The sequence below is a fragment of the Otolemur garnettii genome, unplaced genomic scaffold (assembly GCF_000181295.1).
Source record: "Otolemur garnettii isolate 467f Iridium unplaced genomic scaffold, OtoGar3 scaffold00119, whole genome shotgun sequence".
Lineage (NCBI taxonomy): Eukaryota > Metazoa > Chordata > Mammalia > Primates > Galagidae > Otolemur > Otolemur garnettii.
In genome coordinates this window covers 4,764,270-4,789,654 of record NW_003852514.1, presented here as the reverse complement: position 1 = coordinate 4,789,654, position 25,385 = coordinate 4,764,270, and the positions used below count along the sequence as shown (strand labels likewise).

At 39.5% G+C, this 25,385-nt stretch overlaps 1 protein-coding gene across 2 annotated transcripts in view; it reads right to left on the bottom strand.

Annotated features, from left to right (window-relative positions):
• The window catches only part of HECW1 (HECT, C2 and WW domain containing E3 ubiquitin protein ligase 1), a 419,352-nt gene that overhangs the window by 128,902 nt on the left and 265,065 nt on the right, over positions 1-25,385 (bottom strand). For both annotated transcript variants that reach the window (XM_003797550.2, XM_012809965.1), the window contains one exon: positions 16,208-16,377. In XM_003797550.2, the coding sequence (XP_003797598.1) occupies positions 16,208-16,377 (170 nt within the window). The remainder of the gene's footprint in view (positions 1-16,207; positions 16,378-25,385) is intronic.

The following is a 25,385-nucleotide window of genomic DNA, read 5'->3' as shown; positions in this document are numbered from 1 at the left end:
CCTAGAAAATGTTAAAGATTAGCCAATTAATCATGGTATTATTATAGAGATAATTTAATAACACGAAATCAATAGCCTAAACCCAGTAATCATTATTATAAAATTGCCATTTAAAGTAATTTATAATATGACAAGAACTTTATTGATTCTTCCTGGTAATTGTAACTTTGAAAAGACTATTGTTTATATTTGACTTTGTTCATATTTATTAACTTTTTTCCCAGGCTAATAACCCATATCACTGAATAAAGCTTGGAAGCAAATGGAGTAAAGCCTGCCATGACTTGAGCTTGTCACTGGAATATAGCCTTTGCCTCCTGCGAGACAAGCCTGGCGGGGACAAGGACAGGGACCTGCTATGGGGTCCCCAACAGATGGAATCACAGTCAGAGATGAACCTGGGGTGAAGTTGAATTTCTGCTATGAGTAAGGAAAGAGAACCCACAGACTTGTCTGTTGTATGATTTACTCCCCCCTTTTCAATCTTTAAAGTAAATGTGGCCATTTTATGTAGGTATGCCAAAGACAACTGCATTCCACCTGTGAGATTTCTTGGGTTTCTGTTCTTCTCAAGGCTTCATGCTCAGAAATCCAGTTATATCTGCTCTCCCCTGCCTCTACCCCAGTGGTTCTCATTGCTACAAAAATAATTTTATGATTGGAGGGGTCACCACAACATGAGGAACAGTATTAAAGGGTCATGGCATTAGGAAGGTTGAGAACCACTGCTACCCCTACCTTTGATTTTTGGTATCAGTCTCACTGGGTGCTGTTAGCTTTAACAATTCTAGACATTATTTGTATCCTTTTAATGTTTTTAAAAAATAATCCAACTGATGAATGAGGCATCCAATCCTAGCTCTGATTTGCAGTGTTCACCAAGTTTCTTGGTGTAAATACTCCCACTGTGGCTGATTTCACTAAATTGTGGAGTTGGGGAGACATGTGCACAGCTGGCTTCCATGAGCTCACATGAGCTGGCTCCAGCTTACCACCGACCCCCAGGGATGGATGTTCCAAGCTAACTCCTCACCTGGCTCATTCTGCTTCTCCACAAGAAACTAGGAATGATTTTCAAAGAGTATATGCCCTCCATTAGACACTGGGTTTTATTGCTACTCTCAAAACCTCTATTTCTATCTTATTTTCTCAGAAATTGAAAAATGATATTACCGGCTAGCTAGCAAATAACATCAGTCTGTGTGTGTCTCCAAGTCTTAGGTTCAGTGAATGAGCCACAGGTATACTGTGAGACTCTTGTCTTTCTCTGGGTCATCCACCCTACATATGTCTTTATGTTAGTGATCCAGTCACAAGTTCCTTTCATTAAATGGTTCACAGCTGGTTTAACCAATGAAGAACTGATTTTGTATTTAGATGATGGTTGTCTACATCAGGTAACTTAAAAAAAATTTTTTTTTTAAACTACTGTTCTGGAGACATAATGTGTGATGAAGACTTCTCACTTACCACCAGTACCAGCTTTACATTCCAGAGAATTATTTTTTAGTTTATGACACTATGTTTACTTTATCTAGGTCAAAAGTATAATTTAATTTTTTACTAAATGATCTCCTAATCACCAATCAATAAGGACTGAGGTCAATACTTTATTTTTAAACCACTCAGAGTTTAAACCACTCATACTTTAAAACTCCTCAAAGCTGGGTGATAACAGTAATCATTAGCAATTGTGCTTACCTCCCAGAGATCACAGGCCTTGGCCAGCATCCTTATTTATCTTCAGGAGATGGTGCTTTTAGCCTAACCTGGCTGCTTGCTCTGCTCTGTCAACCAGGTTTTGGGAATTTCCCTGACCAGGAAAATTCCAAAATTTGAAAATTAAACTCATTTCAATGTATTTATGGGTCAAAGAAGGGCTATTAAAGATATTTTTAACTAAATGATGATGAAAGTAAGAAATGTAAAAATTTGTGAAATGTAGTTCAAACAGTGTTTAGAAAAAGATGTGCTTCTTTCAGTGATTATATTAAAGTAGAAAAATATGTCTAAAACCAAGACACAAATTTAATAAAAAAAGAGCTAAAAAGAAAAAAGAAGAGAAAAGAGAGCCAAAAGTTAGAAAGAAGGCAATAAAGGAGAAAAATTAAAAAATTAAAAAATAAGGGCAGCTATAAAAAGAAAGATAAAGGATTCCAATCAGGTTATGAAAGGATAGACATAGGGTCAGAATATATATAAAGAGCTCTTAAAACTTAATAGTAACTTAAACAGCTCCCCAAATGTTTTACAAAAGAATATGTGTAAATGGACAATTAGCATGTGAAAAGATGCTCAGTATCATTAGTTGCCACTGAAATGTAAATTAAAAGCACAGTAAGTTACCACTTCACCTCTACTGGAATGGCTAACATTTAAAAATTGGCAATGTCAGGTGTTCCTGAGGTTGTGGAGCATCTGGAACATGACCACAAACTGCTGGTGAGAAGATAAATTGGGGCAACCCCAGGGGAGACTTTTTGGCAGTTTCTTAAGTTAAATATATGCCTACCAATATGACCCAGCCATTCCAGACCTAGGCATTTATTGACCTGACAGAAATGGATAGAGAAGACTCGTACCTAAATCTTCATTGCAGCTTTGTTCACAATAGCCAATATCTGGGAACAACCTAAATGTTCATTAACAGGTGAGTAGATATAGACAATATGGGGTATCTTCAAACAACTAAATGTTATTCAGCAGTAAAAGAATGTATGCAACAATATGGGCACATCTCCAAAACACCATTCTGAGAGGTCAGAAACAAGAGTACATACTATAAGATTCCATTGATAGAAAATGCAAACTCATCTATAGTGACAGAAAACAGTTCAGAGTTTGCCCGGGACCAGAAATGAGTCAGGTCTGAACTGCAAAGGAGCGCTGGTAATCTTCTGGGGGTAATGGAAAGGTTCTGTGTCTTTAACACCAGAATGGTTTTGTGGGCATATAAAATTATCAAAACTCATCAACTTTTTTGCCTTAAATAAATTAAGTGTATTCATTGGTTGCAATGAATTGTATACACGTATGTTGTTATCTCTTGATAAAAGACGAAAGGGTAAAAATAAAAGTGGAAATTCGGTGACCTTTCTGATATTAGCATAGTCTTGTAAGAAAGTTTTGTATTGAATTGCTTTCTGTTTTACTGTTGGAGGATTTATAGAAATCAGCCTGCTGCTACAAGCCACAGCTTAGAGAACTACTTGCTCACTTTATTTCAGCTGAATCCCTACAAAGTGACAGGCACACCGGTGCCAGGCAAAAATGGCCGCATGGGTTGATTTTTTCAAATGTTCATTTTGCATTGATGGAACGAACACACCTTGGTAAAGTATTAGCCTTTTTACATTGCTGTATTCAATGAGCTAATATTTTATTTAGAATATTTGCGTAGATTTTCATGAAAGAACATAGGCTGTAATCTTTCTTTCTTTTGTTGTCCTTGTCAGATTTGGGTATTAAAGTTTTGCTGGTCTCATATAACAAGTTTCATTTCCATAATGTATATGATTATTATTTCCTCATTAAATGTTTGGGAGAATTCAACGGTGACAACATCTGAGCCCAGGATTTATTTGTGGAAAGGTTTTAAGTTATAGATTTGATTTTCTTAATAGATATAGAACTACTCAGCATTTCTATTTATTTTTGTGTCAGTTTAGTAAAATATGTTATTCCAGAAATTTCTCATTTCATCTATATTTTCAAATTTGTTGGCATAAATGTATCTATAATGTTCTCTTATCATCTTTTAATATATGCAAAATCATTACATTTTTAGCTTTGTTAATTTTCACGTTCTCTAATGCATTGATTTCTCTTTACCTTCTTTATAATACTAGGGTACTTCTCTCTACTCTCTTTGTGTTTGATTGACTGTTACCTTTTTAGCTTGCACATATGGAAATTCAGGCCACTGGTTTTGTTTGTTCTCTTTTCTAATTTAGTTACATTCCACAAGTTTAGATATTTCTAACTTTCTAACTTTCTTATAATTTATTTTTTGAGCCATAGATTTTTAAGAAGTTTTACTTAATTTTCAAGAAAGTTGGGCATTTTCTAATTATCTTTTAATTATTTATATCTAGTTCTAAGATTAAAAACACATAAAACAGTATTTATAATCTATTTCTGATAACTCCAATCATAAGCCCTCCATGGGTCTGTTTCTGTTGTAACTGGAGTCAGATCATTTTAATTAACCAGGGACTAAAGCTATCTAAACTGTCTTGTTTTTCATCACTGGTTTGGCCATCCAGGGGCCACCTGGAAATCTGGTGGCCATACCAGGGAACCTGGCCCTTGGGCCAGAACTTTGAGTTTTGTCTCTTTAGCACTGTGAGATTGCAGCAAACTCCTCTTTACTCTTCTGCAGCTATCTGCTGAAGCTTGAAATTCCTTTCTGTTCAGGATTAGTCAAGTTCTAGTTACCTTGGCCATTCTTCTCTGCATCACATTTTTTTTTTTTTTTTTTGGTATTCTATGTAGTGTTTCTAGCTATTTTTGAGTTAGTACTGCACGTGCTGCCCTAGCAGAGCCAGAGGCAGAAATCAATTGCCTCCATTCTTGATTTTTTATAATTCATCCCACACACAGAAGTAGGAAAGTTTTTATAAAATTTTAACCACACTATGATATCTCCTACTAAACATACTCTAACAGTGTCTTCCTCTCTTACAGTAAGAGCCCAGCCCCCTCCATGCTTACAAGGTGCTGGCCGAGCCTCTCCCTAGTGCCATCTCATGCTCTAGCCCCGCATGTGCTCTCCCCTGGCCACCTCCCTGCTTGTTTAAACATGCCACACTTCTTACACTCAGGTCTTTGCTTGTCTGGCTTCTTAGTTCATGTGATGGCAACTCAGAGAGGCCTCCCTGGGCCACCACTATCTCAGGAAGCTCACTCAGTCATGCATATCCCTATAACAATGCGAGATTTCCTTCACAGCACTTATTTTCCATTGAGATTATATTGTGAATTAATTTGTTTCATTTTGCTTTCCTACATGAGAGCCTAAATTCCAAGAGCAGGCCCTCTCTGCCTGCTCTTCTAGTCTAGTGACCAGAGGCTGACAGCACTGCTTGGGGATTAATCCTGGCAACTTTGGAAGGCAGAGGCAGAGACAACGTGAGGAGGCTGACAAACACCATGGCCCAGTGCCAGAGTGCCTGCCGTATTTGCTCGATCCACTTGCTGTTTTTGACAGTCTGCTTTTAGGAGTTCCTTGTTTCTTTTAGAGATCTAAGTCTACTTCCTACATGAACACTCTCAATATACTGTATAACCCAAGGCTCCAGTTACAGCGGTTTCTGTTTATCTTCTTTGCAAAACCATAATCCTAAAAGTGCTAATTATATCCATCTAGGAAAGTAAACTGACCTGAAAATCTCAGAGAGTATTTCCTGGTTGAAAAGCATTTCTAATTACAGTAATAATAAAGAAGAAGAGATCGATCAATCAATGTGGAAGTCTACTGTGTATTTATTTTAACGTGCATTGCATTTCTTATATATTTCTCTTAATTTTTCTCTTGTTTTAAAATTCTAATAGAAACTTTAACTTTTAAAAGATTTAATAGGTTTTAATCAGCAAAAAATGTTTCAAGTTTGAAATTGTTTGAATTTGAAAAGAGTCAAGTGAACTTTAATGCAACATTAACCGTAGAAATAAAGTTAGCATTTAAACTACATGTTAAAGGATATTATTGCACTTAATGTATAGGCAACTTCAGTGTTTTCTCACTGAATAACCTTTGTGTATTAGTCAGTCAATACAGAAAGGACAGTTTGGTTCTGATTCTCTTACACAGAAATTTGAAGAGAGTGATCTTGTAGGAGCAAGGAGTCATCATTTCACTCACCATGGTGCGATGTGTGAACCAAGCAAACATCAGCTCTTATTTGTAAGGGATGAGGGAACGATACCGAATGGGTGCACTTGGAGTAAGCCCAGCCCAGTCAGTGTCACTCATCCGTGCACATCTGGAGCTCCAACCACATGACATTTCTATATAGAGCCTTAGAACCTGTGGGATGCCTCTGTACCTTTGTACCTGCTGTTCCTCCTGTGGGGAATGACCTCTCCCACCCTGAAAAGTGGGTTGTCTCCTATCAGGACCAAGTCTAGTGGCACGTCTCCCGTGAAATCTTCTCTACGGCTCATAGTGCTCTCTCCTTTGTATTGTGGCATTTTGTTCATAGCCTGGTTAGAACATTTATTTTATTTTATTGTCTCCTTCTACTAACCTGAGGTGTCTCATCTGTCCATCTTTTTGGTGTCCTTCCAGTAGCTTCTACTTCTACCACAGAGTAGATAATCAATAAACATTTCTTAAATGAAAAGGGGGAGGGGTGACAATCACTTAGAGTATCTGACATAGCTGGGGATACTTTCTCCAGGATTTGTTCATCACCACCTACAAACAAGACTGGACAGTATCAGGCACTGAATGCCGACTACCTTGTTCAAATTCTGGTTTTGCCACTTACCTGCTGTGTGAGTGTGGGAAAATTCCTTATTGTGCCCTGTTTTCCTCACCGTTGAACAAGGATAGCAATAGTACGTTCCTCATGGGGTCTTGGGAGGTTCTGGTGAGCTTAGAACCCTGCTTGGCCTAATCATCCCTTTATAAGCCCTATCTAACCTATTAGTAGGTTCCCAAAACTGGAGATACCAAGATGATTAGATGTGATTTCCTTTTCTTTGGGGTTCAGATTCTTACAGGGAAGACAGAAGTACAGATAAAAAAAAAAAAACACTGCTGAGGAGTCTGAGCAAGGAAGCCCTTCCCTGCTGAGCCTGGCTGGATAGGCAAGGAGTGTCTCACATGGACATGGGGTTTTAGCTGAGACCTGATGGATTGGGGGAGCTGCTAGGTGGAATAGTGGGGATGTAGAATTTAGACAGACATAAGGCAAGAAAAAGTAGACATGACTGTGTGAAAACACGAGGGGCATTTGGGGACAGCAGCCACAGACAGTGGTCTTAGAGTAAGGTCTGAGGTGGAAGGCCTTGGAGAATAACACCAGAGGATGTCATGGACACCGAAAACATGTCCATTCAACACCTGTGTTCATACCATCTTCTTCCCTGCTCCTCCCACCAGAGTCAGGAAAGTGAAACACTAAGTTTTTCCATCCTTGAGAAGTCAGATGGCAGACAACAGGGTACCAGCTGGGAGAGGCTTTTTTCCCAGAATGAAAACACAAAGGCTTGCAGGGAGAAGGCTGCTTTGGTTTGTTTTGCTCTCTTCTCACATGGAACTTGGGCTTGAGGCTTTAACACAGGAGGATGAGGCCATTTGCTAAGGATGGTGCAGGGTGCAGATGCAGAGAGCTGGGAGTTTACTCAGCAGCTGCCCTGCTTAGATCACCTCCCTCTGGAAGTCTTGTTTGTGAGATGTATAGCCAGCCAGGTCTCCCTATGCTTAGGGCTGGATACATCCCTGATACACTGGTAAGCCTAATCAAAGGAGGTCTTGATTGCTCTGCAAAGGAGCTGTGACATTGACATTGGCCTCTGGGAAGTGTAGTATAATTTAAGGGCTAAAATAATAGCTTTGCAGCCCCACAGACCTTTGTTCGGCCAGTTACTAGCTGTTCATCTTGTGAAATCAGTTACACTCAACCTGAGCCTTATCAGAGAGATGTGTGATGAGATTTATTTTTGATCAACATTTTGAACTGCAGCATGTATGTGTGTGGGGGAGGAGGGGACAGGGGATTGAGGGAGCCCAGAGCAGAAGTCTAGCAAAAGTTTGCCAGCATCCTGCTAGAACAAAATCAATCTTAACCACAGATTCAGAAACTAATTTCAGAACTTAAACTGGATTCTTAGGTGATGGTTTTAGCTAAAAACAAAAACAAAATACCCAAATCATCCAAACAAACATTCTCTGAGATTTATGATACTTTTATGACTAAATATCTTAGAATAAGTTGCTCTAAAGTTTTTTCTTTTTTTTGAGACAGAGCCTCAAGCTGTACCCCTGGGTAGAGTGCCGTGTCATCACAGCTCAAAACAACCTCTAACTGCTGGGCTCAAGCGATTCTCCTGCCTTTGCCTCCCAAGTAGCTAGGACCACAGGCACCCACCACAATGCCCAGTTATTTTTTGGTTGCAGCCGTCAATGTTGTTTGGTGGGCCCGGGCTGGATTCGAACCCGCCACCTTAGGTGTATGTGGCTGGCACCTTAGCCGCTTGAGCTGCAGGCGCTGAGCCACTCTAAAGTTTTTTCAAAGAGAGAAGCCTTTCCCCCCATATAAATTCTTGGGGCATCTTATACTATCCTCAGGAACATGTGAAGAGAGTCTAAAAGCAAGTGGCAAAAGTGGCTGGGACTGGGGGCGGAGGTAAGATGGCAGACTGCAACTAGTTTTCCACTGAGGCTCCCATCCAGGAGCGTTAAAAGACAGAAGTTTAGCAAGTAAGCTGATGGTTTGGAACAGAGCCAAGAGAGAAGATTGAAGAACACACATCAACCTTGCTGAGGCGAGCTATGACCCCAAAGATACAAACAAAAGGTATTAAATCCATCGCCAAGTAAACTTCATACAAACAAGTGAGCAGAGTTCAAACGTCCTCCCATTCCATCCCACAGGAGAGACCCTCTAAAAACTGGATCTCCTACCTGTATTAGGGTGCCATGGCACTCTCCTGCCAGGCATAAAACTGTATAAAACTGTATATATTCTCTACCTGCAACTCTGAACTCCCAGCACTCCCCTCCACTCTCATCCCAAGGTCTGGAGGCCTGTCCCCCATGGAGTCCATACTCTTGGGCATTTTCTCGAGAGGTATGGACAGGGGAAGGGCCCTTGCTTGGCTGTGCTGATTCTGTGGCACTGGAGTAAGGAGAGGACGGTCAGCTGAGAGGGATCCATATAGGTGTGGCAGCGGTGCCCAGACATGTCCTGTCTCTCTGGGCAACCAGAGGAAGCCAGGTACCTTCTCCAGTGGCAGCCACTGGCAGACAGATCTGGGACATAAGTAAAAGGAGCTCAAGGACTGGAATACGTGCGTGCAGAGCCAGCAGATTTCCAGGGTGGGGTTGAGCCAGAGGACTGCTTTACTGAGGCTAAGACACACCTGGCCCTTAGGGAATCATAGCTGAGACAAAGGTGAGCAGGCAGAGGCTGGCACTGACAGCTCAGTGTGAGCTCTAATTGCTTGCTGCTGCCCGGAACTGAGTCATGGTTTCTATCACCTCAAGCAGCATCTGATAGCTGGGACAGAAACAAACTCTGTGAAGTTGTGCTGTTCTGCCAGCAATATCCATCAGGGGCAGGGCTGGAACTGAGTGAACCACACCAGCCTCCATTAAGACCTGAGGTTGTCAGGCCTCACCTCTTCCTGTTGGATAGTGGCTGAGAACAGTAACCTGGCTGAGGAGATATAGATCTCCCTCTGACTCAGGCAGGAGTAAACCCCTGTGGCATCTGCTCATTGAGGGGACCTGGGTCACAGCCCTGTGGGGTTACCAGTGACTGGGTGTGACAGAGGTGCAAGGTGGGGAAGGAGGCATCAAACTTCCCAGACTAATTTATTTGCTGGGTTGGTCCTTCTGAACTCACGAAACACAGGAGCCAGTCATACCTAAGCTGTCAGCAGACCTCTGCTATCTAGTTGCCAGAGACCTTTTGAACTCCTCCACCTGAGACCAGTGCTGACTGGGTCAATTGATTTGGACCTTTTGAACTGGGCCAATCACCTGAGGACTATCCAAAGTGGTACTCTGGGTATGTGGTTGTGGGAAGATGTGATTTTCCTTTTCCAATTGTTGCCTGTGGGGAGCAGGGTGACTTAATTGCTGGTATTTCTCCACAGCTGAGACTTCAATCCAGAGTAACTGATTTGCTAGGGTAGAACAGAGATCAGCTGAAAACAAGACAGAGTGACTTAGCCCTACCAAACCAAGGAGGCCCCCAGTTTCTCAGGCCATAGCACTGTACGGGTTCTTGGCAAAGCTCTAGGAGAAAAGGTAAAGACACCAGTCCCAGCCTTTGGCCAAAGGGCTAGTTAATCACTACTCCTGGAGCCCCCGACCCAACTCCTGACCTCCTTATCTGCTCATCTAGCCAAATGGTGTAAATTAAGCATGGGGTGGAATCAGCAGAAAAACTCCAGTAACATGAATAACCAGAGTAGATCAACTCCCTCAAGGAAGGATATGGCAGATGCAACTGAAGATCCCATCCATAAACAGATGGCTGAGATGTCAGAAATTGAGTTCAGAGTCTGGATAGCAAATAAGATCAACAGAATGGAGGAAAGGAAGGAATCAGGATTTCAAGGAATTATTCAAAAGATGTCTCAAAAATTCAATGATTTCAAAGATAAAATGACCAAGATTTTGACACATTGAGGCAAGAGCTTGCAACCCTCAAAAATCTGAAAAATATGGTAGAATCCCTCACTAACAGAATGGACCAGGCAGAAGAAAGGATCTCTGACATTGAAGACAAAGCTTTAGAATGCACCCCAGTGCTCAAAGATGAAGAGAAATGCAAAGCAAAAATGGATCATTATCTCAGAGAGCTCTGGGATAATTCAAAGAAAACTAATATTCACCTTATAGGATAAAGTTGCTTCACAAAACACAAAGGCTCTTCTTCATGAAATTATGAAAGAGAACTTTCCAGATATGCCAAGAGATTCTGAAATTCAGATAGCAGACAGTTTCAGAACCCAAGCATGACTCAACCCAAATAAGACATCCCCCCAGCACATCATAATTAACTTCACTAAAGTTAATATGAAAGAGAAAATTCTAAAAGCAGCCAGATGTAAGAAAACCATAACTTACAAGGGGAAGGCTATTAGAATAACTGCAGATTTCTCTGCTGAAAGCTTTCAGGCTAGGAGAGGGTGGTCATCGACTTTTAATCTCCTAAAACAAAACAACTTGCAACCCAGGATCCTGTATCCAGCTAAACTGAGTTTCATCTATTATGGAGAAATTAAATACTTTAATGACATCCATGCATTGAAGAAATTTGCCATAACTAAACCAGCTCTCCAGGATATTCTCAGACCTATCCTCCATAATGACCAGTGCAATCCTCCACCACAAAAGTAAACTCACTCAGAAACTTTTGATCAAATTCCAAATTTCACAGTGGTGAAAGGATTAAAAATGACCACTGGACTTTTGAAAAACTTGATACCCCAAATTTTACCGGGCTTATCAATATTCTGAATTAATGTGAATGGCTTAAATTGTCCTCTAAAAAGGCATAGGTTGGCTGACTGGATACAAAAACTCAGGCCAGATATTGACTCAGGGTGAAGGGATGGTCATCTATATTCCAGGCAAATGGAAAGCAGAAAAAAGCAGGTGTCGCAATTTTATTTGCAGATACAATAGGCTTTAAACCAACAAAAGTAAGCAAGGATAAGGATGGTCACTTTATATTTGTTAAGGGTAATACTCAATATGATGAGATTTCAATTATTAATATTTATGCACCCAACCAGAATGCACCTCAATTTATAAGAGACACTAACAGGCATGAGTAACTTGATTTCTTCCAGCTCTCTCATAGTCAGAGATTTCAATACTCCTTTGGCAGTGTTGGATAGATCCTCCAACAAGAAGTTGAGGAAAGAAATTTTAGATTTAAACTTAACCATCCAACATTTGAATTTAACAGACATCTACAGAACATTTCATCCTAACAAAACTGAATACACATTTTTCTCATCAGCCCATGGAACATACTCCAAAATTGATCACATCTTAGGTCACAAGTCTAACCTCAGCAAATTTAAAAGAATAGAAATTATTCTTTGCATCTTCTTGGACCATCATGGAATAAAAGTTGAACTCAGTAACAACAGGAATCTGCAGACTCATACAAAAACATGGAAGCTAAATAACCTTATGGTGAATGATAGGTGGGTCAGAGATGAGATTAAGAAGGAAATTACCAAATATTTGGAATAAAACAATAATGAAGACATGAATTATCAGAACCTCTGAGATACTGCTAAGGCAGTCCTAAGAGGGAAATTTATAGCACTGCAAGCCTTCCTCAAGAGAATGGAAAGAGAGGAAGTTAACAACTTAATGGGACATCTCAAGCAACTGGAAAAGGAAAAACATTCCAATCCCAAATCCAGCAGAAGAAAATAAATAAGCAAAATTAGAGCAGAATTAAATGAAATTGAAAACAAAAGGATTATACAACAGATCAATAAATCAAAAAGTTGTGTTTTTTTGAAAAGGTCAATAAAATAGATAAACCTTTGGCCAACCTAACCAGGAAAAAAGAGTAAAATCTCTAATTTCATCAATCAGAAATGGTAAAGATGAAATAACAACAGACCCCTTAGAAATTCAAAAAATCCTTAATAAATGTTATAAGAAACTTTATTCTCAGAAATATGAAAATCTGAAGGAAAATGACCATGCCACCTTCCAAGACTTAGCCAGAATCAAGTGGAAATATGTGCCTATATCAAGTTCTGAAATAGCATCAACTACACAAAATCTCCCTAAAAAGAAAAGCCTGCGACCAGATGGCTTCACATCAGAATTCTACCAAACCTTTAGAGAGGAACTAGTACCTATATTACTTAACCTCTTCCAAAATATAGAAAAAGAAGGAATACTACCCAACACATTCTATGAAGCAAACATCACCTTGATCCCCAAACCAGGAAAAGACCCAACAAGAAAAGAAAATTATAGACCAATATCACTAATGAATATTGATGCAAAAATATTCCACAAAATCCTAACAAACTAAATCCAGCAACACATCAAAAAATTTATATGCCATGACCAAGTAGGTTTTATCCCAGGGTCCCAAGGCTGGTTCAACATATGTAAATCCATAAATATAATTCATCACATAAACAAATTAAAAAACAAAGACCATATGATTCTTTCAATTGATATAGAAAAAGGTTTTGATAATATCCAGCATCCCTTTATGATCAGAACACTTAAGAAAAAATTGGTATAGAAGGGACATTTCTTAAACTGATAGAGGCCATCTACAGCAAATCTACAGCCAATATCGTATTAAATAGAGTTAAATTGAAATCATTTCCACTCAGATCACAAACCAGGCAAGGTAGCCTATTGTCTCCACTGTTCTTTAACATTGTAATGGAAGTTTTAGCCATCACACTCAGGGAAGAAAAGGCAATCAAGTGTATCCATATAGGGTCAGAAGAGATTAAACTTTCACTCTTCACAGATGATTTGCTTGTATATCTGGAAAACACCAGGGATTCTACTGCAAAACTTTTAGAAGCGATTAAGGAATATAGCAGCGTCTCAGGCTACAAAATCAACACTCATAAATTGGTAGCCTTCATATATACCAACAATAGTCAAGCTGAAAAAACAGTCAAGGACTCTATTCCGTTCACAGTAGTGCCAAAGAAGATGAAATATTTGGGAGTTTACCTAACAAAGGACGTGAAAGATCTCTATAAAGAGAACTATGAAACTCTAAGAAAAGAAATAGCTGAAAATGTTAACAAATGGAAAAGCATACCATGCTCATGGCTGGGAAGAACCAACATTGTTAAAATGTCCATACTACCCAAAGCGATATATAATTTCCATGCAATCTCCATTTAAGCCCCACTGTCATACTTTAAAGATCTCGAAAAAATAATACTTCATTTTATATGGAATCAGAAAAATCCTCAAATAGCCAAGAGGTTACCAGAAATAAAAACAAAGCAGGAGGAATCATGCTACCAGACCTCAGACTATACTATAAATCGATAGTGATCAAAACAGCATGGTACTGGCACAAAAACAGAGAGGTAGATGCATGGAACAGAATAGAGAGCCAAGACATGAATCCAGCTACTTACCATTATCTGATCTTTGACAAGCCAATAAAAAACATTGAGTGGGGAAAAGATTCCCTATTTAACAAATGGTGCTGGGCGAACTGGCTGGTGACCTGCAGAAGATTGAAACTGGACTTATACCTTTCACCATTAACTAAGATAGACTCTCACTGGATTAAAGATTTAAACTTAAGGCATGAAACTATAAAAATACTAGAAGAAAGTGTAGGGAAAACACTTGAAGAAATTGGCCTGGGTGAAAATTTTATGAGGAAGACCCCTCGGGCAATTGAAGCAACATCAAAAATACTCTACTGGGACCGGATCGAAGTGAAAAGCTTCTGCACAGACAAGAACACAGTAAGTAAAGCAAATAGACGGCCCTCAGAATGGGAGAAGATATTTGTAGGTTATGTCTCTGACAAAGGTTTAATAACCAGAATCCATAGAGAACTCAAGTGTATTAACAAGAAAAGAACAAGTGATCCCATCTCAGGATGGGCAAGGGACTTGAAGAGAAACTTCTCTGAAGAAGACAGGTGCATGGCTTACCGATATATGAAAAAATGCTCATCATTATTAATCATCAGAGAAATGCAAATCAAAACTACTTTGAGATATCATCTAACTCCAGCAAGATTAGTCCACATCACAAAATCCCAAAACCAGAGACACTGGCATGGATGTGGAGAAAAGGGAACATTTCTTCACTGCTAGTGGGAATGTAAACTAATACATCCCTTTTGGAAAGATGTTTGGAGAACACTTAGAGAACTAAAAATATGCCTGCCATTTGATCCTACAATTCCTCTACTAGGTATATATCTAGAAGACCAAGAAATCACATTACAACAAAGGTATTTGTATCAGAATGTTTATGGCAGCCCAATTCATAATTGCTAAATCATGGAAGAAACCCAAGTGCCCATTGATCCACGAATGGATCAATAAATTGTGGTATATTATACCATGGAATATTATGCAGCCTTAAAGAAAGATGGAGGCTTTACCTCCTTCATGTTTACATGGATGGAGCTGGAAAATAGTCTTCTTAGCAAAGTATCTCAAGAATGAAAGAAAAAGTATCCAAGTATTCAGCCCTACTATAAAACTAATTTATAGCTTTCATATGAAAGCTATAGCCCAATTATAGCCTAAGAATATGGGGAAGGAGAAAAGGGAGGGGAGGGGAGGGGGGGAAGATGGGTGGAGGGAGGGTGATTGGTGGGACTACACATATGGTCCCTCTTACAAGGGTACATGTGAATCTTTCTAAATGTAGAATATAAATGTCTTAACACAATAACTAAGAAACTGCCATGAAGGCTATGTTAACCAGTTTGGTGAAAATATTTCAAATTGTATATAAAATCAGCACACTGTACCCTATGATTGCATTAATGTACACAGCTTTGATTTAATTAAAAAAAAACAAACTTAAAATATGAAAAAAAAAATTGCCGGGACTGAAGAAGTAAATAATTTAAGATTCACTTATTCCATGCTAGTGGTGCTAACAGTGCTTTGGAATCTATCGATAATTAAGTTGGCAGTGTTGAAGTACAAATTCTTCCTTAATGTTCACTCTGAAGCTCTACTGTGAAGCCTAGGAGAGGGTTAATTAAGCCTAGGAAGTGGTTTAATTCATTGAAGACACAATAAACAATCTTTGCTCCACAATATCTACTTACATTGTCGTATCAAAGATGCTTGAAAGTTCTACATCAGAGATAAATACTTGGAAAAATAAAGGCAGGAATCTGTCCAGGACAAGTGCCTTCAGTGGGAGCATATCTCCTCCTTCAGGCCAAGGAGGGTAATCTAAGGTTCAGATGGAGGATAACTGCTCTCTCAAATTTATAAAACTATTCACTGGCCACGCTGGGATTTGGGCCTAAGTTTGGTTTGTGTGACTGCAAAGATGTCATACAAAAGTCCTGCCTTACACGCCATCCACTCTCATGCCCCACGCCTCCCTGCCCCGACCCACACAGCTTGCAGGGTATGTCCTCAGTTTCAGGCCTATGCCCTGGGCAGCCACATGGGTGGTGACACTTGCTACATGTTCTCCTGGAGAGACCTGACTAACTGTGGAGGGCCCTCCTGACTCCCGGCTGGCAGAGGACACACATTTAGCAGTGGAGAAGGGCCTTTATTAGACAAAACAGACAGTTCGATATCTAGCAAGCTGCCCAGCCCAGGCAAACCATGACAATGGGATAAACAATTGGGCTTCATATCTACTGAAGTGAAATCATAGTTCATAAAGCAGGGATATTCTCGGGATCAAGGCTTGCCAGTTCCAGGAACCTGGTAGTGTTGGAGAGAGAGCCACAACTGAAACTTGGCAACCTTGCCCCAGGACCGCCTCCCAGGGCCCTGCACTCACCTCGGCCTGCCAGACGGGGTTCACCGTGTTGCCTATGATCTTGGATCTCCGCTCCTGCCCATGGTGAGGCAGGGCAGGGAAGATGCTGTGCTTCCCAGGCTGAATGGAAATCTTCAGATAAGGGTCGGGGTTGAAAAACATCCCTTTCTTTAACCCCATGGCCTGGAAATCTGTAAGATAAAGGATAATTGTGTTCAAATGTTTCTGTAAGGTTAACGACTGGCATTGTGGTAACTATACTTTCGTGAGAGGCCTACTGGCTCTGACTGGACTGGATTTCTGGTGCTCCTCAGGCAGGTTGAGGTGAAGGCTTTGGGGTGAAGTGAGGTGGAGGGAGTCACCTGAGGAAAAGTGGAGACACAGGGGAGGAAATCCAGCTTTGGACATTCAATGGTCCAAGTGTAAAATTTCTCTGCCTGGTGGGGACGTAAGGAAAACAAGGGTTTCACAATCAATGTGGGCTTCCCTGAGTGAGGAGTGAGAGAATTAGCAGAAAAAAAGAGAAAGGAGAGGTGAGAAGAGCACAGAGCATGGACACTGAAGGAAAGAACGAAGAAAACACAGAGAGTCCTTAGAAACCTGCCAGGGAGGCAGGACCTGCAAAGCCAGCTTTCCTGTTTAATTAAAGTTATCTGATCAGGTACAATTTCATGCTGTGTAGAGAGAGGGCGAGAGGGAGAAAGACAATGATTTATAATTGTTCGAGGATGATCTGAAGTCACTGTATATTTTCCAATATATTAGAAATATATTTATGATGTCAAGGAAAACAATTTTTAATTAAAAAAAATTTTTTTTTTTTTGAGACAGGGTCTCACTCTGTCTCCCAGGCTAGAGTGCAGTGATATTACCATAGTTTACTTCAACCTTAAACTTCTGGGCTCAAGTGATCCTCTTGCCTCAGCTTCCTGAGCAGCTGGGACTATAGGTGCCAGCCACCTTGCCTGGCTGACTTTTCTATTTTATTGTACAGATGGGGTTTCACTTGTGTTCAGGCTGGTCTCCAACTCCTGGCCTCAAGCAAGCTTCCTGCCTCGGCCTCCCAGAGCACTAAGATTATAGACTTGAGCCACTGCATCCAGTCAAGGAAGGTAATTTTTAAAACTTTTCTATTACTGAAGTATTTGTCATACAAAGCTATTTGCATTTATATACAAGTAAAACAAACTGAGGTAAAGATACACAGGATCAGTTATTCTCAATCGTGGTATAAGTTGTGAAGTGTTTAAATAATTTGTTGCTGATGAAAAAGTGTAGAGGTTTCCACATGCATTCACTTTAAAGTTATTTTGAGTTGATTCAACTTATGTCTGTAATGAAATTATTCCTACTCTCTTGCATTATGACATAGTTCCATGAAAGGAAAAAGGGCAGAAAGTACAATCATCACAGAAATTTGCCACACCTGGGCTCTGCCCACAGGCGCCAGGGCCAGGAGTGTGTGCAGACGAAAGTTAACACAGCAGCCTGAGACGACTCGCCTCAGAAAAGCCTTGGTATGAGGTTGGCTCCTGCCTAGTGTCTGGGAAGTTGGATTTCAGGAGGGTTCCCACCTTCTCAGAGCTGATAAGTGTGGCTCACTGTGCCCAACCTTTGTGGTTTATGATGAACACTGCTTTTCTTCTGGGAGTCTGGAATTTTGGTACACGCTAAGCAGGAGATAGAAGCCCCGGGTGCTGATTCCCTAAGAAGCTTCGCTGGCAGACAACATCTCACGTGTGCTGTCACAGCTTGTGCTGGGGAATGCAGCAGCTCCTAGAACCCCCCGGAGACGCCCTTGGAGGCTTGCTCCTGGATTCCTCCCTACAGACTTTGCCCCGTGCCCTTTTCCCTACTTGCTGGTTTTTCTGTGTCCTTTCACTGTAATAAATCACAGCCGTGAGTATAGCTGGATACGGATTCCTGTGTGTCCCCCTAGTAGATTGTGGAACCTGGGAGTGTCTTGGGGACACGGACCTAGAGTGTGCCCGACTTGCGGAGTATATGCTTTACTCATCACAAAATAACGACTCCATCACCTGCACCAACTTACCATTTATTGCTAGTTACTAAATTCTGGAAACCAGTCTTAGCACTTAAAATACATTATGTGATTTAATGCCAAGTATAAACTCTGTACAGCAGAGATTATCTGCTTAATTCAAGAAAAAGAAAATGGAGGCTGGCAGGTTTTCAGGCCTGGAGAGATAAGATTTGAAACTGTCTCTTCAATTCCCAAGTCTGTGCTTTTAACCAAGATATTATATCATCTTTTCATAAAAATATCAACTTTGGCATAGGTTAAATGCTCAAGCATAAAGAGTTGTTTTCTATACTCTTTACTCTGTTCTATCTAATAACTTTGTTTATATCTACATTGGTATATCTTTATCAACTATTTGATACCTGGTAGCTCTTCATTGTTCTAATTTTTTGAAAAAGATAACATTTTTTCTTCCAGATAAATCTTTCTAAATTTTAATAACTCCCTTAAAAAATTGAGATTTTGATCAGAACCACACTGAATTGATACATTAGTTTCAGGGGAATTAACAGTGTTACAAAACTGAGACTTTGCACCCAAGGACATTTCCTTATTTGTACAGGTCTTCTCTTATGTAAACTTTTACACTTTTCTCTGTAAGGATTTACACATTTAAGTTAAACTTGCATACTTATTGAAATGTTTTATAGAGTAAAAGTATTGAAAATTGTAGGGAAAAGAGGCACAAATTAAAAGTGCCCTGCACTGGGACTCATTACACCTCAATTTTAGTTCTGGAACACTAACTATTGAACTTTGTAGTGCTGAGTAAATCAGTTTGACTCTCTCAGGTCTCAATTACTTCAACCGTGAAATTTGTGGGAGAGATGTCATAAGAGCCCAAGAGTTCTATGATTTTCCAAAAATACATGATGCTTAATTTTCTCCCACTGCTGCTTGTATTACTTTCTGTTCTGATGATGAACATATGCACATTTATTATAACATTTTTAAATATAGAAAGAAAAGAAACAGAATTTTAAAGTTATTTTAAATTGTATCCTCCAGTGGCAACCCTGGCCAAATTTCTTCCTTATTTTCTTCCAATATTTTTCTTTGCATAGTTGTGACTATACTCAACACTGCATCCTTTGCTTTTTTTTTTTTTTTTTTTTGCCTTGAATTATATATGTAGAGGCCCAGAATATGCCACCCTGTAATATGTGAGAAACCAGAATACAATTCTCAAAATATGCCGCTTTGGCATTATTTTGAGCTGAAGGGAATTGAGAAGAAGCAGATACAAGAAAAGCTCTCTCTGTTCTCTCCCTATTTGCCTAAGAGCAGGGTATGTATTTATAAAGGTGTCCCTCCTCTCCTCTCTATCACAGCAACGAAGGCTGATCATCAAAGATGACTTCAGATTCTTACTAACCAGGAGATAGTACCAAGAAATCTACATAACAAACTTTACTAACTAGCATTTGTCTACCATAGTTTTTTCACAATTTGCTGTCCCTGCAGATTCAAGGTCCTTTTCCTTTGTCTTGTCACTTCTCTAAAAATTGTATTATTCTTTTTAAAGATGCTACATAAGCCGGAATTCTAAGCCACCTTGTGGAAATTTATTTATTTTCCCCAAGATCTCCCATATAGGCATGAGATATACATGTTAATAAACTTTTGTTTGTTTTTCTTTTTTTTTTTTTTATTAAATCATAGCTGTGTACATTAATGCAATCACGGGGTACAGTGTGGCGTTTTCATATACAATTTGAAATACTCTCATCAAACTGGTTAACATAGCCTTCATATCATCTTCCCAGTTATTAAGACATTCATACTCTGTTTTTAGAAAGATTCACTCGTACCCTTTTTTCTTGTTAATTTATGAGGAATCCCCAGCTAAGAATTCACAAAGGGTAGAGGAAAAATTATTTTTCCTCCCCTACAAAATCATAAAGATGTTCCCATGCCTCTTAGAACATTTTGATGTGTAACTCTTAGGAGTATATAGTATTTAATCATTTGGCTTCATGGTAACTTATTGAGCTAGTCCTTAATTTTGAATGTTTAAATTGTCTCCAATACATTTGTGATTAAATTTTTATTCACATTTCTGATTTTTTTTAACTTACAGTACTAAAGGTATAATTCATTGGAAATTAGAGGAAAAATGTCTGGGAAATTTATTACCTCCAAGAAGTGGTAAAAACAGAAAATACAAATAGATTTGAGAAGTAAGGCATTTATGTAAACAATCTTGCTTTGATAAGTTCATGGCACTCTGGAGGTTTTCTAGAGAAGGCAATTCCCTTATCTACCTTTCTGATTATTTCTCACTTTAAATCCTAAACAAGAAAATCAGTCCTTTTTATAGTGTCTAGTCTTTAATTCTTGAATTTTCTTGGATTTTCTCTCTGTATACTGGAGTACACGTCCACATATCACTTACAGGTGAGGTGCGAGGGTCGTGTTCTCTGAACCCTTGCAAGTCTGGAAATATGTTCCTCCTCCCTGCTCACATAAATGACAAGTTGGTTGACACAGAGATCTTGGGTTCAAACCTGCTATATTCAAAATTCTATAGGCTTTGCTTTATTATTTTGGCATCTCAGAAGACAAGTCTGATATAAGCAAGAGGTTTAGTATTTTCTAAGTATCATGCTTTTTAACCCCAAATGTCTAGTGTGGCTATATCTGAAAAAATTCTACAAGATTTGTCTGAGTGTTGGTCTCTTTAGGTACATTGTTTTTTCTTAGCACCCGATGGTCTTCTTTAAGTTAAAGACTCGAAGTTATCTTCCACTTGAAGTGTTCTGTTATATTATGTCCAATTTCCTCTGATTTCTTCATCAAAAAAAGTGGATAGATGGATTATGTGTTGGCTGGGGAGGTATCCCCCACCTTTTCCTTCCCCACCTTTCTGTGTTTGGCCCTTTGTCTGTGCATTCTGGGAGAGACTCTCAAGGCAGAGACGGTATCACTGATTCCAATTTTGCCACGGTGATTGAGCTCTACGCTGCTTTCTAACACTCACTTTTAATTCTGAAAGTAGAATTTGAATATAGTATTTCATCATTTGGCTTTATGGTAATTTATTGAGCTAGTCCTTAATTTTGAATGTTTAAATTGTCTCCAGTACAATTTGAATTCTAAATTTCAATTCAATTTGAATTCTAAGAATTCAATTAATTCTTTTAATTGTAAAAGTACAATTTTAATGATTGTACTTCTTAGAGTTTATTTTATTTATTTATTTATTTCTTTTTCAGGTGTGATTATACATTTTTTTAAATTAAATGATAGCTGTGTACATTAATGCAATCATGGGGTACAGTGTGGTGTTTTCATATACAATTTGAAATATTTTCATCAAACTGGTTAACATAGCCTTCATGGCATTTTCTTAGTTATTAAGACATTCATACTCTGCTTTTAGAAAGATTCACTTGTACCCTTGTAAGATAAACCATAGAGGTGACCCCAACAATCACCCTCCCTCCACCTTCCCCATACTCTAAGGCTATAATTAGGTTATATCTTTCCTATGAAAGCTATAAATTAGTTTCAAAATAGGGTTGTGCACATTGGATAGTTTTTCTTCCATTCTTGAGATACTTTACTAAGAAGAATGTTTTCCAGCTCCATCCATGTAAACATGAAGGAGGTAAAGTCTCCATCTTTCTTTAGGGCTGCATAATATTCCATGGTATAATATACCACAGTTTATTGATCCATTCGTGGATTGATGGGCACTTGGGCTTCTTCCATGACCTAGCAATTATGAATTGGGCTGCCATAAACATTCTGATACAAATATCTTTGTTGTAATGTGATTTTTGATCTTCTGGGTATATACCTAATAAAGGAATTGTAGGATCAAATGGCAGGTCTATTTTTAGTTCTCTAAGTGGTCTCCAGATGTCTTTCCAAAAGGAATGAATTAGTTTACATTCCCACCAGCAGTGTAGGAGTGTTCCCTTTTCTCCACATCCACGCCAACATCTCTGGTTTTGGGATTTTGTGATATGGGCTAATTTTACTGGAGTTAGATAATATCTTAAAGTACTTTTGATTTGCATTTCTCTGATGATTAATGATGATGAGCATTTTTTCATATATCTGTAGGCTATGCACCTATCTTCTTCAGAGAAGTTTCTTTTCAAGTCCTTTGCCCACCCATAGATGGGATCACTTGTTTTTTTCTTGCTAATATGTTTGAGTTCTCTATGTAGAGTTTATTTTAAATCTTTCCTTTACTGTGGTAGACAGAATAATGACCCCCCCAAAGATGTTCATGTCCTAATCCCTGGAACCAGTGAATAGGTGACTTTACATAATAAAAGGGACTTTGCAAATGGGATTAAGTTAAGGATTTTGAGGTGGGGAGATTATCCTGGACCCAGTGTAATCACAGGAGACAGAGGCAGGAAGGACAGAGTGAGGGGGAGGCAATGTGATGACAGAGCAGAGAATGGAGTGACACAGCCACAAGCCAAAGGATGCTGGGAGCTGCTAGAAGCAGAAGGAGGCAAAGAATGGATTTGCACCAAAGCTCCCAGAAGGCACCAGCCATCCTGACACTTTGATTTTAGTCCCCGAAACGTCATTCTGGACTTCTGACCTTCAGAACAGGAAGAGTGCATCTGCTGTTTTGTGACAACAGCAATAGAAAACAAACACACTTAACCTTCTAAATTTTTATTTTTGCCAACTTCAAAGAACTTCCTTATCATCATTTCTTACCTCAGATCTCTTACTACATCTGTACTTTTCTGTATTTTATTGAGGGTATAATAGATGAGTGACAAATACTTTACTTCTCTTTCATAGATATCTGTCAACAAAATGCTTTCTTTTTCTCTTGAGTGTTATGTTCTTCAACTTTTTAATAGGGTAGAATATTTTCAGCACACATACTTCAGTTCAAAATTTCTATTTTTCCTCCATGAACAGGTCTGTGGTCCCAGGGTTTGTCCATCTGTCATTGGTGTTGCTGTCTAGCCGGTTGCTGTCGGACTCCTTCCTGGGCTGTTCCCTCAGAGCTGACCGGCACTGAGTCTATATTTGGTAATTAGGTATAGTTTTGATCTTTCTGCCTTGTCTTTCTTTGAGGCATGGAATTTACCTTGATATTTTCAGCAGTATTTACCTTTTTTGTTTTTTGCTAGATGGACATAGTGAATCAAACACATATCTGACTCCTGAGTATCAGACCTCCATGACCATACCAGGCTTGCTTCTTTAGCTGCTTTATGTCCCTGGTCACATTCTATTGCTGGAAATTGCTGTCTTGGAATAAGCATGAGAAAAACGCTATATTGGAAGACTGGAGGGGATGAACCAACCTTGATCACCTTAGAATGTAGCTCTGTGAGCTAAGTTGCAGGGTGGGTAAAATTGTCTATATTAAAAGAATGTAGAGTCATAAGGTATAAATAGTAATCAAAGCCTGATTTTTATAAAAGTATAGTTATAGCCAGAAGTTAACTAGCCATTGTTCCCTAATTTCCTTACTGCCATAACTGGTTACTGTTTGATGGCACTATTCTCTCTGACAGGTGCAAGACCTTTGACTCCCCCTACAACTCCTGTGGATAACACTGCCATCATAATGTCCATAGTCTTGTGCTTCTCCAGACAACATTGCTCTTATAAGGGCTGAGACTGGTCTTTGAAGTGTTTCTCAGACTCTGCATTTTGGGGGACCTACTGATGCCAACCAGACCCGTGGGAGTAGATCCAAGAGCCTTAAGACCCCTTATACAGGGAATCTCCCAACAGAGAAGATAGTCTTTGCCTCCCAACCCTATGAGTTCATCACCAGCCAATCAGCAGACCCAATTCCCTAGCCTTTTAATTGCCAGACTATCTTTAAAAACTCTTTCCCCCACATTCTGGAGGACATGGATTTGAGAACTTTTGCCCGTCTTCTAGCATGGCACCTGCTATGTTAAGCCCTTTCTCTGCTAGAACCCTTGCTGTCTCAGTTTACTGCTTTCCTCTTGAGCAGAGGACATTGAACCTGGATGGGCTGTAACAGGGGAGTTTCCTTTCCTCTGGGAGGTCTGTAAGCACATGTCTATATGTCAGAGGCCCAAGGAATAGAGTATTTACCTCTTCCCAGATCCTGCCCTGCATACCCTGCATGGCCTTAGGACTTCACTGGAGCTCTGAATAGTGAAAATTCTTGTTGGTTTCTGGCATGTAGTTGTGTAGTAGTCTATTGCTTTTGAAGTCTGGTTGTTATTTCTCCAGGAACAGGAGACTGGCAAAGCAGGAGTTGTTAGCTTTTGCTGCAGTAACACAAAGTATTGCATTTCTTCTTGTTTTTCTTTTGCAAGACAGACAGGCACATGCTGAAGCTGCTGGTGGACTTTAAGACACACATTGGCTTTATGGGTCTCACTTAGGCTTGGAAAGTCCCAGCTGACTGTCCACCCCCCAGGTGACCCGTGCATTTCATGCCTGTGAGCACTGATCCCGGGTGTTCACGGCCTGAGACATTTCTGGATTTGACAAGCTAAGCCAGCAGTTTTTCTGTGCTCTACAGAGTCTTCAGACTTCATGTCTTTCTGTGCTAAAAACCACTTAGGGTGGGACTGAGGATGTGAAGCTTTGAGCTTTGTATGTCGTTTTAGCCAGAGCAGCTCAGTTTTTCTTTTAAATGTTTAATTTTGAAGTCATTTTAGATTTACAGACGAGTTCCAAGGATAGTACAAAGATTTCTCATACACCCTTGACCCAATTTTCCCCATTGTTAACAAATTACAGAACTATGGTACGTTCATGAAAACAAACTATTAGACTAAAATGTTATGCTATTAGTTGACAGACTTTAACTGGATTCCATTGATTTTCTTTTCCATGAATGTGCTTTTTGAGCAGCTCAGTTTTTATCTGTTTTATCAGTTGGGCTCCTTGCGAGGGTTTGTCTAGATGAAGGGTTGAGGGCTGCCTCTCTCCCCAGGCTCTCCCAACCTTTCCTTTATTTACTCCCAATTTTTCCACGGGCCCTGCAGGAAAAGTGGAGGAGCAGCCTCTCTTCCCATCATCTGAAAGTACTTTTGCATCCATTACTTACTGAGATCTCCATTATCCTTATGAAGCGAAGGAGCTAAGGAAATTTCACCTCAAAATATGACTCCATGGTATAAAGAAAACTTTGAATTGAAGGCCAAGGTTAAGAAACACTGGAGGAGGCCTTCCCTC